This window comes from Syngnathus floridae, chromosome 3 (genome assembly GCF_059516105.1).
Source record: "Syngnathus floridae isolate MCC-2025c chromosome 3, RoL_Sflo_1.0, whole genome shotgun sequence".
NCBI lineage: Eukaryota > Metazoa > Chordata > Actinopteri > Syngnathiformes > Syngnathidae > Syngnathus > Syngnathus floridae.
In genome coordinates, this window is record NC_142415.1 from 10,569,507 (window position 1) to 10,590,696 (window position 21,190).

The following is a 21,190-nucleotide window of genomic DNA, read 5'->3' on the forward strand; positions in this document are numbered from 1 at the left end:
AATATGAAAAATTGAAGAGGACTTACCTTGGGCCTACAAAGTACTTGTGGTCAGAGCAACGAGCTTAATGATGTCATTTCTCCTGAGTTGTGGAGCTCACTTTTTGTGTCTGGCCACTATTAAACAGGCAAAATCCACCAGTTTGTATCCATCTCAGGGGGCGGACATTTTAACACTTGCTGTTGACTGAAAATGACATTGCAGTTGCCAGGTCACAACCAATTACAGCTCAGCTTCTGAAAACTGGTTTATCACAGGACAACAGGAATTTACACAAGTTCATGCATCTACTATTTTTGAGCATGGATGTTCTGAAATGTAATGGTGGTTGAGGAGGTGCATCATTACTGGAATAACTCATATTCTGAAATAATGATGATCATGATTAAATATATTCACAAATGTACTCAGTGTAAAATCTGGAAGCTGTTAGGCCACTATAGTTCTTCATGGCTCATATGTTAAATCAGGATGTCATGAGGATGGGAACTATTTATCACACTCCCCAATCACGGAATCGTCATGTTAAAATTCCGTAGATAAAAAAAAAACATATATACCACCACCTTTTTTTTGCTAAACATGTCAAAATATTAGAAAGAGCTCACAAAATGAGATTTTTCATTTCTTTGTCAGCTACCTGATTCATCCATTGATCCATAAGTGTGTGCTCCAAACTCTTTGATATTCATTTTCTTAACCTTGCATTTCTTTAATTTTTATGCTACCTGCAAAAAAGTTTTAACTTTCAAGTTCGACCCACAAATTGGATTTAACCCCTGAGTGGGTCGGTTTTGGCCCATGGGGTTGGAGAGCAAGCCTTCGAAAGTAGCCCCCGTGAGCTTGTTTTAATGATCATTATTGATCTAGTGCTGATTACCCCAATTGAGAGCAATGAGAGAGCATTGTGTAACAAATTGTCAGTCCGAATGAGGCACAATGATCTCTGATTGATGGTGTTTTACCATTCCACAATGGCTCTTATGTAACATCTCATCTGGGTGGCTGATGAGCCAAGGTGCGGAACGGTCCAAGAGGGCAGAGCGCAATTTCTCCTCTCGATATCAATGCTCACACACCCTGGTCAAGGAAGATACCAACCACACGACTCTGGTATTTCACAGTGTTGTGAAAGAAGCCCTTTCACAGAACATTTTTTTCTGCACTCTGAGCTGAGGTAGCAAAAGTATTCCCATTCTGTACAGCAAAACAAAAAAGACGGAAAAAAAAAAGACGAAAAATTACATCACAGTGCCAAAGAGCTTAGGGAACAACTAATCATGGCTCACCCGTGTCCTGGGTTTGGACATGTGATGTAGGCCAGCTCAGCAAATGTGATGTTGTTTTCAGTCCACAGCAAGTGGCAAAACGGCTCCGTCCCGAGATGAATAAAAACGGTCTGGATTTGGTTGCTTTATTCATATTCATCAATCGCAATTAGTAATCAGTCTATCATGTTTAAAATTACTCGGAGTGCATTTAACAGTTTATTGTTAAAAAGATAGTTTTGACTTGACTTGTCTTTTATGTAGATGAATGAATGAATGAATGAATGAATAAATAAATAAATAAATAAATAAATAAATAAATAAATAAATAAATAAATAAAGGGCTGCGAGGGGTGCATCACACCTCCTCCCTGTGTTATATGCAGTCAGCATGCCACTTCTGAACCAACTTTGCTCACACAGAATCGAAAGATTCCTCCGCAATGGTGCACGTTATGCGCTCACCTGTTCCAAGATGCTTCTCTGATCTTGCGTCAGCACACAGCTGCAAACACATGCAGTCTCCTCCTCCATACACAACTCCCCTAAACTTTTTCTTTGATATCTGCTTTCAAATGTTTGTGTTTGTATACCACGTCAACGATGATCCCTAATGCAATAATCTCTGCTTCCAGTAAGTGTTGATGAATCACACTTTGCACTAATAGGGGAGTGGTGACATGTGAAAAATAGGAAAACAGGGTGAGCCTCCGGCCCAAATGATACACTGATGATTTCATATTTTGACACTTATTTGGAACCTGTGAATTTTCATGTTGACAGATTTTTTTTCCAATAATTTTTGGGGGGATTATTTGCTCATATCCCCATGACAGATATATATTGAATGTTCACCAGCATTTTGTGAAGAATTATTTTGGGAAGAAAATCTGGATGTATTTAGACAAGATGGGACAATAGATATGTTTGAGTAAGCCTGTTTTGTTGAAAAAATAAATCACTGTGATGCTTCAATGTAGAAAGAGCAATGAAAGCAATTAAAGGTGTTCAAATTCTTTACTACCTTTTAAACTCTTCTCTCAGCTCATTGTTTTATTTATTGCTTGGCATGTTTCAACCCGTCACAAATTTGTTTTGAATGTTTTCGGTCTGGATAGTCCTTTCTTTCTAACTTCCTGAAGCTGAGCCAGATGTCATTCAACCTGCTTGTGTGTGTCAAAGACAGCACAAAAGTCAGTGTTTGGTGACATGAGAGGAGGTCTTAGGTTCTGATCTCGTTCAATCTAAACCGAGCCCTGAGAAGCACATGATTACACATGCAGAATAATATCGCAGGCATTATGCTCACGTAGCTGTCCATGCATAGTACAGTAAGTAACGGTATACGGCTGATCCATATCTATCACTGTGGCAAAAGTTGCCAAGAAAGAATCAACAGCTTCTATTATTTCAAAAGGAGACTGTAGTGAATCCACCGCCATTCCTAAATGACAAAGGTTTACCTCACCAAAATATCTGTAATCAAAAAGACACCGCCTCAATCGCCTGAAAAAGATCATAAAACACTGATAGCTTTCACAAGAACATAAAGTCTATAATATTAAAATGAGTTCAGAGTATCAGGTCAACAAATGATGCCCATAATAAATGACATTGTCCGTGTGTGATAACATCAACTAGGCACCTTTTGTAATGTCACTCTATTTTACAACACGCAATGCTGGGTTACTCATAATATTTGGCATTAAAATAAGACCATGGATGTCTTGTGTAGATATTATCAGCAATCTGCTGACTGAGCATATTTCATAAGTTGTCACTTGTATGCTGTTGATACACCAGAGTATTTTATAATACATGGGACTCAAGGTCGTAGTGCTGGTACCAAATTTAGGTACAACATTAGGTACATCTGCACAAGTGAATGGAAAATCCTAATATCAAATGATCAACTTGCTGTTTTTGGTTCTCAAGCTGTCTTGAATTTTGTGAATCTTTTGAATGGTTTTAGAAATGTAGTGCGTTTAGTGGTTCCATTAAGCTTTCACAAAATTACATAACCTTCCCATAATCTCTCCTAACATATTTCCACTCACCAATCTTTAACTGCTCTCTGCTAGCGTCAAACCTTTTATCCCGCAATAGGTCCCTCTGTACCATTGATCATCCTCAGCTTTTTCCATTCACTTGCTAGCAACCTTTTGCTGAAAGTAAAAGTCACACAACCTTTTTACCTCCATCCTCAGGTTCAGTCATTTTATGTCACCGCAAAAGTGAACTGCAGAAAAAGAGGAGCCATCAGGGAAATCATTCAGTAGTGTCTGGGAGCATTTTAATCATGTCTGAGAAGTAATGGTGAATTATGTCCCTAACAGCCATTCATAGCGACAGTAGCATAACATTCTGCACAGGCATTAGGCAGGAGCCTGTTGTTTTCATGTGACAGCAGGCAGTTAATGAGCCTAAATCAAGCTACTCTCTGCAGCACTTCCTTTAGCTTTTCCGACTAAATCGCCCCGGGTCGATCAGGCCAGTTCCCAGAATGGCAGATTTAATGGGGTGCCTGTCTGGCCAGTGTGAGTCTCACCCTGCCAAGTTGTCACAGTGTGCTGCCAGCCACTGCATCCTAATGATTGGATAAAATGGTCTCAAAGACTCTCCTTGGGTAGCTTATCTCATCTTCGGGCTGAAATCACTGGCAACCTAAAACACTGTGGGTATATATTTGAAACATGTCAAGGTGGCGAAAGTACTCATACTCTACTTAAGTAGAAGTACGGATAGTGTAACATATTGTAAGAATAAAAGTATTGGGGTAACTCCTGTATTAAAATATAACTGATAAAAAAACAACAGGCTTTGTGATATCCTGCAATTAAGCACAAAAGTAAATTTGATTGTCACATACACATACGTACAATAGTTCAGAATCAATATTTATCTAAAAAACAAAAAAACAAAGTAAATATAATACATCATTTCAGTGAGTTCCAGTGCAGAGTTCCAGACTTTCCCTGGCTTTGCAAGAATGCCTGCTCTAAAAGGTCACTGTTTTCATCAGTGCTGATAGGAGCACTCCTTTCGCTACCGTCAAGAGGAGATCCTGTTTCAAAAAACTTGCCATGGATGGTGAACTATGAATTGGAGCAGTCTGGTGGTTATTAACAGATACTGAACTGTAGTCAGAGACAAAAACCTCTTGCCAGGCATCAATGTTGCAACACAGCTCGAGTGTCAATTGGCATGCAATGAGCAAGTGCTTAAGAAAACTGCAAAGCCTGAGTGATACAAACGTGAAAAAAATAAGTGTATAGTGAGTTTTGGAAAACCCTCTATCTTGAAAGGTACTGAGGTTCAAAAGGGATCATGACACAACCTCATCTGTCCTCTTGCTGACCCACCAAAAATAATTTGCTTAATCACGCCACAATTTTTCCATGTTCCATTTTTATAAGGGGAAGTCAACCGTCAAACTTTCTTTTTAATTATGTTTTCTGTGCAGCCCAACTATTCGAAACACAGTGTTCTGATAAACGTTTGTTTGTGGAATATGAATTAAACAGGCAAATGACTGGCAAAATGGCCACCCCCAGAGATGGATAAAGTAGGATGAATTTTGCTGGTTAACTCATATTCCACATTTGCTTGACCCATGGGAACCAACATTTATATGTAGCTTTAAAAAAATACAAAAGAAAGCACTGCCTCATTGGGCTTTTTTTTTTGGTGGAAAAAACGGTTGTGGATGGCTGAACTGTGCTGAAAAATATCACTCATCAATTATCCAATGTCAACTCAACTTTCATCACATTATAGTCAGCTACGAAAAAAAGAAGTGTATGCGCTTGCTCGGCATCCTGCCCCTTAACACCAAAACACAAATCTGAGTGGGATTTTCCAGTCAGACGATAAATTGGTCAGTAGTTGACTATTGATTGTCCTGTGCAAAACATCAATCATTAACACAGTGTTACTATAACACGGTGCAACAGGAAGGGAAGTGGAAAAACACCTTGCAGGGACAATGAGCCAACCCAGGTTTGTATTGCAACAACATGTAATCCTCCACCGAGGTATGCTCCGTCCCTTGAACCATGTGAGGGCCAAGCTGTGTGTGTGTTTTTCCAGCTGTACACCCTACGTGGACTGATAGGCCCTAGCACGGTTTTCAAGCAGTGGGTCATTGTAGTTCACCTGTATCATCATCATCTGTTCATTTGAAGTGCTGAGAAAGACATTGCATAATAGCCCCAAATCTTAATTTGTTATTATTAATATTATTATCACTATGTACTATGTAGAAATAATAGATTGTGAGGTTAAAAAATATGGGCCATTCCATGTATGGGAGACAATTCAGGCATCGTTTCTGAAAAAGGGAAAATTTATTTCATCTTTTATTGTTTCAAGAAAACCAGGTAATAAACGATTGGAGCATTTGACTCATATGCTTATTATTTAAAAATTTATAGTGGCAACAGGAAATCGTGTGGACGTTCTGTAACAACCTATATAAAGGCAAATGAGAGCATCTTCTGTGTTTTCACGTGGTAAACATTTCCAGTAATAAATGAGACTGCTCAATACACAGAGCGTGTCATCTTGACATGTAATTGAACATGCATGCATGGGCCTGTTCTATTTATATTCAGAAATGAATGACTGTGCATACAAATACTGTATTACAATATTGTCTGTTTTGAACATTTTATTTTCCTTTCAGAGATTATGCAAAGTAAGACTTGGTTGTACTTTCTTTTATTTTGTAGAATCACAGCTAGCTCTCTAAATCTTTGGTTCTTTTATCTAACAACAAAACAAGCTGCCAGCAAACAAATTCCTGTGATAGAAAATCAAGAATCAGATTCAACGTATTATTTCGTATGTATCGGGACAAAACAAATCAATTGTAGTTTTTTTTTTCTTTAATTGCATAACTGGCCTTAGTCATGCATGAGCAACCAAACTCCGTAGGCTGTATCTGCAGAGGAGAGTCTCACGCAGAGACAGCTCAGCTTGCCTTCCAAAGTACAAATAAACCAATGTCATGTCCAAGTGGGGATCATCACTTGCACAACCATGTGTGCAAACTACACAAAACAATACCTTGGCACTAAGCTGTACCTTATACTGTCGTCTAATAACCCTGCTGTGATTGTTAATGTCTCAGAATTCTAGTCAAAAGCCTTTTCTACTATGATTTTCTTTTTGTTTTTATGTGAGAGTCTGTCTGGCTTGAGTCTTGGACTGCAAATTCACTGCCACAAAACTCCAGCCAGTCATTTTTATTTTGAAAGCGCCTAATGTTGGCTGATATTACAGTCGGATCCTAGAAAAAAAAACGTTGCTTAATTCTTTAATTGTTGTACAAGTGAAGACAAAGAGCGTACAAGTGCATGGACTTTAAGATAGATAAGAAGGATATTCAATAAGGCTCCAATTGATTTCCATATTACAGGCTGTATTTACAAAAGAACATTAAATTACTCATGTTAAATATAAGTACACATTGTGCCTCTTGGTGCAGTCGAGACAAAAGTGGCGTGACGCTCTGAAGCTGCATGAAAGCCTCCAGTGGTTACATAATGCAAACAAATTCAAATGGACGTTTTCGCCTCTCATCTCTTTGTGCACAATGTCTCATTATTGTTGCAGAGAGCAAGAAAAGACGGGGATCATACATTACATGAAAAGTATGTCAAAATAAGCATATCGACTGGATATTATTCGTGAAAAGAAAAAGGAGGAAATAACAAAATTAGCACTGTGCTGTTGAGCTGCACTTCCCAGTGTTTCCACCTATAGTCTTTGAATTCCTTGACCATTATCGACCATACCAATTGTTTAGCCATTGTAGAAAAAAACACCAACAACAAAAAAAACAAAAATATCAGAAGCACGAAGCCAACAATTTATGCAGCGGGAGAAAAAGCACAAACATCTGAATCTTCCACTACGATGTCAAGATTGAACCAAAAATAGTATAGTATGTAACCTTGGGTCATTTTTCTTTCAATTGTTTTTTTCATAAACTGGATTGTTCGTAAAGTGGTTCCTTTGTAAACAGAGGTTCCAATATTGTCACTAGTATACAATTACTCAAGGCCGTTTGACTTGACTTGTATTTAAATAATGGTCAAAACAAAAGCATACCAGTTACCGTAATTTCCGGACTATAATCCACACCTGAATATAAAATGTACCAGCTAAAATGAGGGGAAAATTTTTGTTCATATATAAACCACACCAAATGAAATGTCCTTATTTATATAACCTGTATTACCAAAACAAATCATAAAAATCTCATAAATAAATCGTAGCAGACTATAAGCCACAGGGTTGAAGAGCAAAAAGTACTGTTTTATAGTCTGAATATTACGATACTCCCCCTGATTTAGCTAAATCCAGTAATGATTCCAGTATTATCTTGAACTGAAAAGCGATTTAACATGACTTGATTTTGACCTGCAGCCCCTCTTTATCACCTGTCCTGTTCATTCACAATGGTATCCCAAAGTACTTTGGCATTATGTCAAGTGCCACAAACTACACAATGTTTGTTGCCCACTCTCCAATAGAAAAGACTGCAAATGTTCCCACATGCGCTGACACAGCAAAACCACCACTGTCCCCCTCCTGCAGCTACAGTGTGTGTACTTTCACCGCCTCCCCAACCTCCTATAGCCTTCTCCACTGCAGCATTTCCTCACTCTGTTGACAGTGGCGACGCTTAGGACCTTTACAGTCCACATGCCATGAGAACAAGGAGAGCGGGAGAGTTATTTGGAGGAATAAATTTACCACTATTACCTCCAGACTGTCAGACAGGTTGGCGCTAAAGACAATAAGTCAGCGGTAAAGTGGTACTGAAATTTCCAAGGTTCGTGTACTAGTCTGATCTTTGTCCTCACTAGTAGGACAATTCAGCATACTACTAGAACAACTTGGGCACTTACTAGTCACGTTTATGTGCTGTTGAGAAAACATTGCTGTATTTGTCGGACAACTACGTTACTAATGAGGCAAAACTACGAGTGGCTATTACTATTACTACTATTACACATGCCAACTAATTGGGCCTATTAATGTTACTAGTGCAGCACAGTAGTTTGCTAGTGATGTGAAATTGTGTCCCAGTAGCCCAAGTAGTGGCACTTTTTTATAGTTAGTTGTAGTTTCTATATTTAATTGTGTATGCTATTTTATCTCAGTACAGCGACCTTGAGTCTTACAAATAAAATGTATTATTATTATTATTATTATTATTATTATTATTATTATTATTATTATTATTACTAGTTGTGGAAAAAACGTTACTAGTAAGACAAAGTTGTTTTACTAGTGCACGGAATTGTTTTAGCAGTGATGATGAAGGTCTTACTGGAATTTGACTGGAAGAAAAATAATTTAGGCAGATCATTACAGAGCGGTTTATTTCTAGAAAAACAACAACACAAGTGAATGTTTACCTCAACTGCTCCCCAACTCCATTTTTCCTCATGTACATTTTACACTGTAGCTTTGTTTATGAGATGTCGAAAGCGAAAAGTAGAAAGGTATGTAAGCTCACATATCAATCCTCTTAAAACTGATTAAATCCTTACCAGGGGTCGCACTCCATCACACTGGTCAGCTGCCTGCTGTTATGCAACAAACTGAGTTCGGCGTATTCTGACTCTTGCCGCATTAAGATTCATTATATACCCATCAATCATTGAACACGGGAGATATTTTTCAGCTGCATGCTAGTAAACTAAATGGAGTGTGATGATTAGTTAAAAGGAGCAGCCGCAGTCTGTTTTGATGGATCACTTTCATTTCTTCAGTTACTTTACGTCTAAATTGAATTTGTCCAAATTTGCAGTCATCCATCTTGTTTTTTTTTTTTTTCTTTTTGCCTGGTGAGAAGTGGGTCAAACAAAGCATGTGAGAGGCCCACGCCACATCATTGTCCCCTCGCCCCAGGTATGACATTTGTGTGTTGTGTGCATGTGTGTACTTTCATTCTAATTCTATTTGTGGACGTATCCATGGTGATAATGATGTGAGGTCATTGAATGGGGACAGACAAACAAGTAGATGCCTCAGTTTGGTACAGATGGGTATGAGCTGCGCTTTCCCTGCTAGTCTATTTGCCCATTGGAAGTGAACGAAAGGATACTCAACACAAAATGGAAAGAGCTCAGCCAAGGTAGAATGGTCATTACGTCATGCGCATTTGTCACTGAGGAACGGAACATGGAGAAAGAAGTCTTGAATAAAAGAAAAATGCTATTTTATTACCAGCACGTAATATACTATTATTTAAAATATTGGACTCCGAGGTAAATTTCAGGATGTAATCAGCAGGTTGCAGCAGAGAGACTGAAAGTGTCAATGAATGGTATAGAATTGGACGGCCTTAGAAATTAAAATTCAAAGACCTGTTGTGAATTTTGCCATTCAGCTCCTTGTTAGAGAAAGGCAAGAACTCAACCATTGAACGGTCACATTCAAAAGTTCAGGGTAAGTCGCTGGAGAGTGAAAATAAATAAATTTCATAAACCCCAGAGCAGAGCCAAATTTGAATAACAAAATAAAATGGCAAATTAAATATATAAAATGAGACTTTTTGATCGTGAAGAATGAAGTTATTAGCTGCTGATTGCGCTAAAATCGCTGGCTTTTCTTCTCCAGATCGTTTTTCCGCCACCTCTTTGTGTGGTACTAATGACTGACAATGAGGCACTCCATGCAAGTGTCCATGAAGTCCATGAAATGTTTCCCTCATGGGAATTAGGGTTACAGATTATTCCCCATAATCCTACCCGTGAAACAAACAGTGTTGAAAACATAACCTTTTTAAAGTTACAGAATTACGGAATTACAGAGGCTGAGGGACAGTCAAGAGTTGAGTAAGAGCTTGTGACGCATTGAGGCACATATTTGTACATTAGCGACACGTAAGGCTCTTGTGTTTCTCATTCTGGGTGTCAGTATAGTCCACGAGGTTGCATAACTGGGACTCAGCAGCATGCACTATTCCCAACAATGTTTACACATGTAACACATCAACAAGAGTTATCTCTCAAGCGCTAATTGAAATATACAAATACCTAAATCGGCACAGCAGATATAATCGTGCTACAATGTCGCACCATTATGATACCGTACATCGAGAATGAAACTTTTTCACAGACCTCCACCAAGACCACACAATCCTTATTTGGATTAGAATCACAGGAGGTGAATAACAGTGCATGCCAAAATGCAAAGATAGCTCGAGTCCCTATGCATGAGTGATCTTGCTGTGTGGATTTACCTAAGTAAGCAGGGTAAAGAAATATGGGTGACACAGCTATGGACGAGGACATGAGATGATGACAGAGAGACAGGTGGGAGACAGTTTGGCTTGGTGCCGACAGGCCGGTTAAATAACAAAATAATGAGGTCACTCAGGAGCAGTGTGTACTGTCTCAGCCGGTTCCGAAATACTGCAGGTTGCGGAGAGGAGGGATGAGTTCTCAGGCCACTGCAAACTATAACACTGTTCCAACTCTCCACCACAAGACTCTGCACCATGAGCTCATTTTCTCCCTCTACTGCCTCCTACATACAGTGTTCAGACTTAATCAAGCATTTTACTGCAATTTGGACATTTTCACTTCCATGCCACAAATGATCATAATATATAGCCACAAATAATAATAATAAGACACAAATAATAATAATAAGCCACAAATGGTCATAATATAGAGTAATGAACATTTGTTGCTTTGTTGCAAAGCAGTTTAGATATTCAATATCTACGCTGACTACTTTACATCGAGACTCCTGAACAAACACATCACACAGCAATATTTTTGTTTCGTGCATGCTGCAATGTTTTTATTGTGTAATACTTGTGCAACCTGCAACACTTGAATGTCTTCACCTTTGCACATCACATACATATTTCATGGACAAATTTCAAAACTACTTATTATTGGTGATATAGCAAGGTGTGCAGTGCACTAACTTTTGTGATGAGAAAATGTAAAAATGTGTTGAGCAGATGAATTCCACCCTTATGTTAGTACATATATTACCGGTGATTATTATTTGTGTGGACAAAGTCAGTGAAAAATCATGCAACGAGCCACATGAAAAAATATTGAGGGTCAGATTTGGCCTGCGGACCTTGAGTTTGACACCTCTGTGCAATTTAGCCCTACTGTGGTAAACATCGACTTAGAACACTCTGCTTGTTAATTCCTGACCTCCACAGAGGTGCCGCTTGCTTGTTTTTGTGGCGTAATGGGCGCTCGGAACAGCTCCTTACTGGTGCTAACCAATTGTTTACCGATTAATCTCTACGTTTTGAGCTGAACAGGCTGACCCAATTTGGTAAGGGTCAGCAGCTGAGGAAACAGACAAGACGCAATTGTTATAAATGTGTGTGTGTGTGTGCGTGGTTATTATGAAGACCTGCTAATACGTAAGGGAAAATGTTTTCACAACAGGGCCAGGTTGCAGTACGAGGATCTGTGTCATATGTAAGTGTTTGAGGAGTATTGTGTTTCCCTTTTATTTATTAGTCTCTTATATAAGCATCAGCAGGGAGAAGGGTCGTGCCGAAGCGGGTAGCAAAGGCCACCAAGATGTCAGAGTGTGTAGTCTGACATCTTGTGCATATGCTATTTGAATAAGCTCTCGTTGTTTGAATCGTTGCCGTGATTACATTTTCATCTGTGATTTAGTGTTACGAATGTGAAGAAAAAAAAAGGTCAGAAAATGGAGCTGGTGTGTTTTCAGTATCCAGTTTCATTTCTAATTTGATGACACACAGCAAGCACAAAGCTCTGGCTGAGCTAAAAGCTCCCCAGAGATGGTGAAGTTAAAATCTTAAAAAGGATTTTTCCACATTACATTTGAATATAACTACCTAATGACTTTTCATTTGCTTTCAAACAAAAAGTTATACACATTGCAAGCATTTAATATTTACACTTTTTTTTTTTACTAGCTTTCAAAATTAGTTATCCATCAATTTGTCGTGTATATGTGAAGAGGTAATACATTTTTATAGGGTCACAGTCATAATAGCCCACTGAGGGGAACCATAATGTGCCCTGCGACAAACATGCAGTATAATGGAATAAATGTTATTCTACTGATGCACCTTAGTCATTCACTAGTGTGAATGAAACAAGTACTAGTACATGGAGGGACCGAACACTGGATATTAAGGATGTTGACTAAACGCTCAACAGCTTTCTCTACATGTTTGCGTACACACATGCACATGCACAGTGGTCAAGAGAAGGGAAAGTGGAAACAAATGTGTGTTTACGATAATTGAAGAATCCCCAAGTGAGTGCTGTACCCATGAGTTAGCATAGCAAACTGTCTTTTTTTGCACAAAAGATGATGTAACATGGCGAGTCCAGCTTTAGACGGGCCTGTGGGAAGATGGGGGTAGATAAAGAAAGAAAAACGAGGGGGGGAAGCAAGGGGAAAATGCTGCAGCCCCCCCCCCCCCCCCATCCACCCTCTGTAGTGACAGTGGAGTGCTCCCTCCCCTTTTGCTTGATAACCACCACCACCCTTGCCTCCGCTATGCTGTGTGGAACAGGGTTTACATAACCCACTGCAGTCTGCAAGTGCAGCACATCACTCCTGACATAACCTTCACTTTGCAAGACATGAACCGTGCAAATTTTGCATCATGAGGCAGGGCTACTCTATGAAAAACCATATGCATTGCATATCTTTAATATGCAATTTAAGCCCCATATATATGGTTATAAACCTGGATATTAAGATTCAGGAATAAATGCTGATGCACAGGAAGACACATAGGCAGGCCTAAAAGTGAGTTTGCTGTTAACAATGGGAACATTTTGCCCTGAGCCATAGCTGCTTGACATCCCAGGTGACTGATGGCATTTGGTGGGATACACCCTTTGCTGGTTGCCAGCCAACTCAATTTAGGGGCACACACAGCATTCGTGTAAGTTGATTTTTTATTTGATTGTATGTATCAACAGTAAACACACACCATGATGTTGATTTTTGAGAGTTTTTTTGTTTTATGTTTTATTTTATAGTACAGAATACAGAAAAGTCCGAATTGAATTGTTGCCTAACAACCGAAACCTCTTAGAGTGGAGTAAGTGAGTGAGTGAGTGAGTGAGTGAGTGAGTGAGTGAGTGAGTGAGTGAGTGAGTGAGTGAGTGAGTGAGTGAGTGAGTGAGTGAATAAATAAATAACAATACTCAATTTCATTCATTATTTTACTGTATTTTTTAAATTAATTATTACATAATATTTACCAGTTTGAAGTTATTTTAGTGAGTGAGTGAGTGAATAAATAAATAACTGCTCGATTTTCATTCATTATTTTACTGTATTTTTTTTTTGTAATTATTACATAATATTCACCAGTTTGAAGTTATTTCAGGGACCATTATGGGTGTGTCTTTCTTTCAAAATCACCAATAATTTAGCCTAGGTGTGTGCTGGCTACGACAAATGAATGTATGTCCTTGTTTGTTTCTAAGTGACAGTGTGTCATTATAGTGGATAAGCTTGAATTAGTAACCAGTTCTGTTGCTGCATTCATTCATTCCTGTCATACTGCGTATCGATAGAGACAACCTCGTGTAACCTTGCCTGCATTCAAGGAGGAGGAACATTCACGTCACAGGACTAATAAATGAAAAGGGGATTGCACCTCACTTATATTACATAACTCAAAATTGCCTTGTTAGCCTCAAAATGTTAAACAATAGGGCTGCACTATACGTATATAGAAAAAATATCGATATTGTGATATTGACCCATGTGGTATGCATATAGCAGACATGCAAGTTTCTTATGGAATTGTATGCTTTAATTTAAATTTGACCAGTCAGATGCAAACTTAATGCACATTTCCATCCAATAGTTAAACAATATGTAATATAATTGTTGTGGTTAATGGAGCCTAAATATGCCAAAAGTGATATTGGCATGGATATTGTTTGGGAGCTTTACTACTAGTATGTGTTTGCTCAACATATATTTAATTCACTGAATATGAATTTCAGTGGAAAATTGCAACTTTTTGGTTCTTAAAAGCACCTTTTGGTGAAATTGACTTGCTTTGTAGCATCCAAATAGTCTGTCTTTTATTTGGAAGAATTTCATAACCTTGCTGTGTGACTCATGCATTTGATTCAAATTGTTAGAAAAGATGGACAAAAGGCTTTAGGAATGTTTATTACATAAGACATTTATTTCTCACTTCAGCTGTACACAACATCAACAGTTGTGCACACCTACACGGAGCTTTCCTTAAAAATATATACAAAACAAGGGATGGATGTTGGGCCGGGCACTGAGAGTTTTATTCATCGTCTTCTTCTTCCTCCACTTCTTCCCCTTCTTCCTCCTCCTCCTCTTCTTCTTCATCTTCATCTTCCTCATCACTGATTACATATTTCTTGGCCTTCTTTGTGACTATTTCCTCTTCGTCCTCTGCCTTTCGTTTGCCTAACCCCTCACCCTCCTGCAATAAACACAAATAAAAATTCAAGCACAATTAATGGAATCAACGCATTAAATCATGAACAAACTGCTTCTTCGTTCATTACATTCTGCTTATTTGCAGTAATGATGTTTTTGTGTGCAATCATATCAAATGCTATTGTCCTGATTTAAAAACACATCACCAATATGTTTGTTGTTTTGTGGGGAAGGGGGCCCGAAACAGATAATGTATACCAATCTATGATATAAATAAATAAAAAACGGGACAGCTGTTGAATGCATGCACACTGTTAACTGCTAGTTGCACTTCTTTCGAGTGGAAAACACGAGTATGCACTTTTACTCTTGCTCGTTTTTTTAAACGCTCATGCAGGCATTGTGTTTCAAAGTTGGATACTCAGCATTACCGCTGGTCGGCACCGCATTGCCACCTGTGGGCAGAGTGGCATATGACACTCACCTCATCACTGTCAAGCTTTTTGGCCTTCATCAGTCTCTGGGCCCTGTCATCATCAGAGCCTTCATCGCTGTCTGATGAGTATATCCTCGCTCGTTCCTCTAAGGAGTGAGACAGAACACAACAGTTGGTGACCTCATAAAATAAACATTCTTTGAATTAATAGAAAGAGATTTGGAACATGTCCATTATTGTCACAGTTGGTGAATATAATCACAATGTACTGAAATCTGATAATACTAGTACAAATTCAATTTCTTTACCTAAGTAAAAGCATTTGAGGATGAAGGACCAATACAATTTACCATTACACAGACAACAGTTATATAAATAGCCCTGAACGTTTTTTTCCTTCAAACTGGTATAGCTCTCATTTTATGTTCCAATATTTATTATACAACATCAGAGCCTGGCTCCAGAAATGAGGTATTTCTCTGTTTCACTATTTCTATTTCACTTGTGCTTTTATCGTATTTGAGGAGAGGCCAATCTGTTGCATCATTGTTATGATTCACAATCATCCTTGTCGCTGTTGTCCCTGTTTTCTCGCCTTAAGATTTCAATCAATCAAGATTTGAACAACCGTTGACTTTCTCTAGTTACATCACATTGTCGTCTGCCTATTTTGAAAAACAAAGCTTCGGAAAGCACAGATAGCACAAAAACAAATGCATGTCATTTCATTATAGCTGGAAAATTTACTTCGGTACAAATAATTTGTTACCTTCCACCAGTGTCAGAGCTCACCTCTCAATCCGCCTCCTCCTTTGTATTTGCCCTTGATGGCTGCCAAGCTAATGGACTCCTCCCCCTCTTCTTCATCGTCGTAGCGATCGGGCTCTAGGTAGCTGCTGCTCAGGCCTCTTTGATGCTGCTTCTCCCTCATTCTCCTTTGTTGCGACTCTCTACGGATAGACGCTCGCAGGCGCTCCTCTTCTTTCTACATTGACGGAAAACAGTTGGAAACTAAATTTAAAAAAAAAACTTCTAATTTAGTATTACACAGCCCACAACTGTACACACTGAGTCTGTTGTTGTGTTTTTGTCACGTTTCTGAAAAAGTTAAAAAATGACTTAGGTGATTATGCTATTTGTCTTAACACTATTAGCCATGCCCAAGAAATATTCTGTCTATAATGGCTGCTATGTTTGAGTTGGCAGTAAAGACATAACCGGCCCCAGAGTCTTGGGGACAAAATGTCTGTGTTGCCAACCGCAGTCCACCATTATTATGTAAGCGTGTCACGATGTATCTTTATGTAAGCAGCTGTGCTGTGTGTATAATACACACCACGGGCCATTTGGATTCTTTTCTGGTGGTGATAAGAGCGTTTTGAAAACAGAAACGGAATAGAACGCTGCACCTTAATCATTTCATTGCGATGCGACTCTGGATCTCGTCCAGCCATCGGAAGGATTCGGATCTTCTGTGTCTTGGAACAGCGATCAGCCAGAGACAAAGTCATTTTCCTGTGTGTGGCGCTGTCAGTGGAGTGAGGCCTGGCAAGGGAAATGGACAACATCATAAATCACAGCAAACCCCAGTATTTCTCACACCCTAACATTATTTCAGATTTTTTTCTCTCATTTTTTCGTAGTATGGTAAATCTGAATTTAGGGATTGTCCTTTCCAGTGAGCATCACATGCGAGGTCCCCAACAAAACTACAGTAATAGTGATCATTTCCACAGACCAGACAGTATTGTTGTATGCCGTTTCTAGTACGTGCTGCTGGTCTGTGTGTGATTAAAGTAGCAGTTCTGAAAACTAGTCACTAATTATAAGTTATATAAATATAAGCATCTATCAATCTATGAGCGGTAGACCCAAATAATGAGTAATCACTCTGGTGGAATATTTATCATAATCACACATCGGGTTACTGTTTAATTGTGAAATCCCGGTTGATTGGGTCAGATGAATTTTGCTGCAACAATTGCGCTTATGCAGTTTCATATTTCTTAAAAAAAAGTTTGGTAACCACTGGGTTAATCACAGCAGAAATGTGAATCAAAACACACTGCCGCAACAACACTAAAGGTAATGTCTAATTTGGCAGAGTGAGGCACTGTTGTGCACTAAATCAGCTTTGGGTTGCATCCCAGCAGTCCCATGTGGTCTGAGAAAACAAAACATCAGGTGGACGAGTGGCAGCTAAGAGGATTACACTAAGTTGGGCAGCTTGCACAAGCTAATTGAAGGACTTGGAGCACATTTCTCAATGAAGCACGAATAGAGGCTGCCATGGTTGCTTAAAGTAAGATTTAACTTGGGGCTTATTAGAGGAATACACAGCAGAGGACCTTGCAGCATTTCTTGAGATTTCATATTTTATGTTTCCTGCTTTTACCAAGGCCTTGATTTATTATTGATAACCCACAGAAGAGTGTTTGAGTACCTGAATGTGAGCTTGGTTTTGAACACAGCCTGTCCCTGCAACCCAGTACCCTGGCGGATGAACAGGTGGTTGTGGTCTCCTTGGAGTGGTGCTTTGTAAACGTCAAACACTTCATTCCCCAAGTGGAGGGACATGCTGGAGCAGAAAGCAAAACGCTGAGACTTGAGAGACAGTCGGAGAGCAATCAGACAAAGAGATAGGTCAACAGTCAAGACGTACCTCCCGTCGGACCATTTGACAATGCGTGCGTTGCTTTCGCGTGTTTCGATTCCCTCCTCGTCGCGCTTGACTCGCCAACGAATGGTATTCTCCACCTGGGAAATTGAACCTTTTCCAGTCAGCCACAGTTAAGCAACTCTGACCATGTCGAGTCCTAACTTATATTTTTTCATGGCTCTTTTCTTATGGCTGGCAGATTGTGCCCTCTAGCGCAATGGCTCTCGGGTTATGCAACAGGATAACGCGATAAAACATAGCAGTGACATCTGAATGGCACAAGACAAAATAAAGGTTTGTGAGGGGCCAGGTAAAAGTTTAATCCAAGCAAGTTGCTGAAGTTTTGAAGAGAGGGAAACAATTCTTCCTGAGCAACGCAAAAGACACATCGGCAGTAAGCGCAAACACTTCACTTCAGTTAATGATGCAATGACTGACTGACACACTCAACTATATACAGTTATACAATCGACAAAGAGTGCAGTGGACACACCTTCAGCTTCAGCCTGGTGCGTCCTTCTTCATCCAGCATTTCCTCATCCTCAAATTCATCCTCATAGTACTGTGGGTCAAAAGGCCTACAAAGGGGGAATTCAAATCAACTCAGATTGATCATTCAGAAGTTACACTTTAACACTGAGTACAATGTGCGTCTGTCTAAAAAGTGTAATTGGCTCGAACCTGGGCTCCACAGAGAGAAAGTTGGGCAGCTTAACAAAGTAAAGGTCAGAGCCAAGGTCAGTGCTGACTTTGGGGATCTCGACTTCAATACGAGTCTCAGGCACAGGCTCCTCCTCTGCTTGCTCCCCTTCCAAACCATCTTCCGTATCCTAAAGAGAACAGCTTATCAAACTCCGCTTCATTGAGCCATAATAAAAGGGATTAGCAAAACGAGTCTCAGCAAGATGCTCGGAGGGTTACATGGTGATTCTTCTTCAAAATGACAGAGACAGTAATGAAAAAGTTGAGTTGGCTACCATGGGCTGTCCTGGGGTGGGAGGCTTTTCTGCATCACTGTCAGAGGAGATATCATCAGCTTCGCCGAACAGGTCATCCGCTACAGCCTTTTTGTCTGTGTGGAAGCAAAGAATGAACAGTCTTTTAAACTCTGGCAAGAAAAAAAAAGTTCTGTGAATGGTACTCATTAGGGTACCTTACTTTCATTTCCACCAATGTCACTGTCAGAATCTGAGTCTGAAGCAGCTTTTGTTTTGCTTCTCCTGTGGATGAAATCATCTTCACTATCGCTTCCTTTAGCAAATTCTGAAAGAAATACGAAACAAAAATTTACACAATACACCTCAATGCATCTTTTGGCCCGTTTCACTTTATCTTGCGTGTATATTACACAAACCAGCTAAACTATCAATCAGTCATCTGTCGTAATAAAAATGGGCGTCAATATACATAGATTAGAGCTATTCTCGGACCAACCTGGTCCCAAGTCCACTGTACCTGACTTTCTGTTCCTGGGGCCTTCATCGTCTGAATTATCCCTTTCTTCGTCCGAGTATTGCCGTTTCTCCTCTTCGTCTTCTGATTGGTCACTCTTAACCCTGCCGTCCCACTTCTCATCATCAGAATGATTCTCCTGGCCTGACCCTTCTCCATCAGAGTGAGGGGTGGCCCCACCCGACCGCGGGGTTCCGAGGTCACTGTGAATGCTACAACAAAAGAAAATGAATACGGTACACCCACATTATTAGCTACCTGGACTACATGGATATTTAGCTTTTTCAGAGATCATAATCCCTATCAAAAAGGGATACAATCACAAATTGTGCAACGTCAAAACATTTCATCAGAATCTGTACCTTCTGTCAGAGCGGATGCTGCCCCTCTCAGAGCGAGGACTCCCCCCTCCAGACATCCCACTGCCTGCCGGGCTTCCGCCATCTGAGCGGCGGCCTCCATCTTCCTCCTCTTCCTCCTCATCGTCTCGATGGCCACGCTCCGAGCCACTGTGCTGCTCTGCATCAGAGTGTTCGTTCTCAGCCTGATCCGAGTGCACGCTGGCGTCGGACTGGTTGCCCGATCGCTCAGACTGGTTGTCGCTGTGTCCGCTGCCACTGTGTTGACTGTGCTCTTCCTCACTGTCATCTCCAAACAGTTCCTGGGAATAACAAGATGTACAGTGAACCCTGTCAAATAAAAGATGAATTGCGATATAGCGAGGGTTCTCTAAATACAACAGTCTTTCTACAAGTTAGTGTTTTCTTACTAGTACTTGCCTCTTACATTGTTAACCATGTGATATTTCTGAGTCTCATTTTAGCCAGGTGTCAAACAGTGGCACACACCTTATTTATACTGGGTTTTCCACTCTCCTGGCCTTCATCTTCGTCGTCGTCATCTCGTTCTCTCTCACTGTCACTGCCACTGCCAGATGCATTGCTGGCGGAACGAGGTCGCTCTTGCTCAGAGTCAGAACCGGAGCCTGAAGCAGAATCTGTGGGACATCGGTCACAACATTAGGCACACGTGCACTTGCAAATAATTTCATAGAGAAAATATGCATTAAATTTCTGCCTAATTATTGCATTTAGAGGAGGCAGTAATTTACGTATTAAATAGTAATTATAATCTGTCAATGGGCTATCAACTCACACTCTGCTGTATGTTTTGTATACTACACAGTAAACCAAATCACAGTCGACAGTCGTTAATTGTATCTTGTGCTGTTAATGTGTTAGCATAAGTGCTAACAAACAAGTGTGCGTAACCTGTTTTATCCTGGTAAGAGCTAACAAGTTTTTTTACTGGGTGAGCATGCTAAAGTCATACAAGTAGCAGATGAAAGGCTCAAATAGAGCTCCATACCTCGTTGATCATTATCGCTGTCTCCATCACTACCGAACAGTTCGTCCATATCCGCCATTCTTCCAAAACTGTGGAGACGTGACCTACCGGAAGTACTTAGGAAGACAGATTCAACTTCCGTGGTCACGCTGGGGACCTCAGGCTGTTGAAGTGCAAATAACACTAGGGAGCGGTAAAACGCAGGGCGTGGATAACCTTGATATTCAGCTTTAATTTAGTGTGTAAAGTAGAACTATTTTTATTATGACAGTTATGCCAACTAGTAGGACATCTCTGACGTACAAGAAGACATACTACATATAGAGTAGAGGTAAAACTGCTATAGTTGACATTAGCAGCCACTCGTACAACTACTGAATAATATATATTTTTAATTATTATGTCATGATGAAGGATGACGTGTGTATACTAGTTGGGCCTAGTATTGTTACTAGTTCAGCAGTTTAGCAGCATAAGTGGAGCTGGTCAAAAGTAGCACAATTAGTGAGAAAAAAAACATGAGTCAGACATTTCATTCGTGCACCCTGGTTATTTTAAAATGAAATTAAAATGCATTAAAAAGCACAAAATATTCTGGAA

General features: G+C 39.8%; 1 protein-coding gene across 1 annotated transcript; it reads right to left on the minus strand.

Annotated features, from left to right (window-relative positions):
• Positions 1-14,434: 14,434 nt before the first annotated feature.
• leo1 (LEO1 homolog, Paf1/RNA polymerase II complex component) lies at positions 14,435-20,749 on the minus strand. Its single transcript, XM_088370489.1, has 14 exons — positions 20,612-20,749; positions 20,092-20,240; positions 19,606-19,904; positions 19,247-19,455; positions 18,950-19,054; positions 18,769-18,863; positions 18,473-18,621; positions 18,285-18,369; positions 17,795-17,889; positions 17,576-17,710; positions 16,542-16,677; positions 15,925-16,117; positions 15,181-15,278; positions 14,435-14,739 (listed from the first exon to the last, which is right to left on the minus strand). Exons 1-14 carry the CDS (start codon positions 20,667-20,669, stop codon positions 14,578-14,580), a joined length of 1,968 nt encoding a protein of 655 aa, XP_088226615.1. The 5' UTR covers positions 20,670-20,749; the 3' UTR covers positions 14,435-14,577.
• Positions 20,750-21,190: the final 441 nt, after the last annotated feature.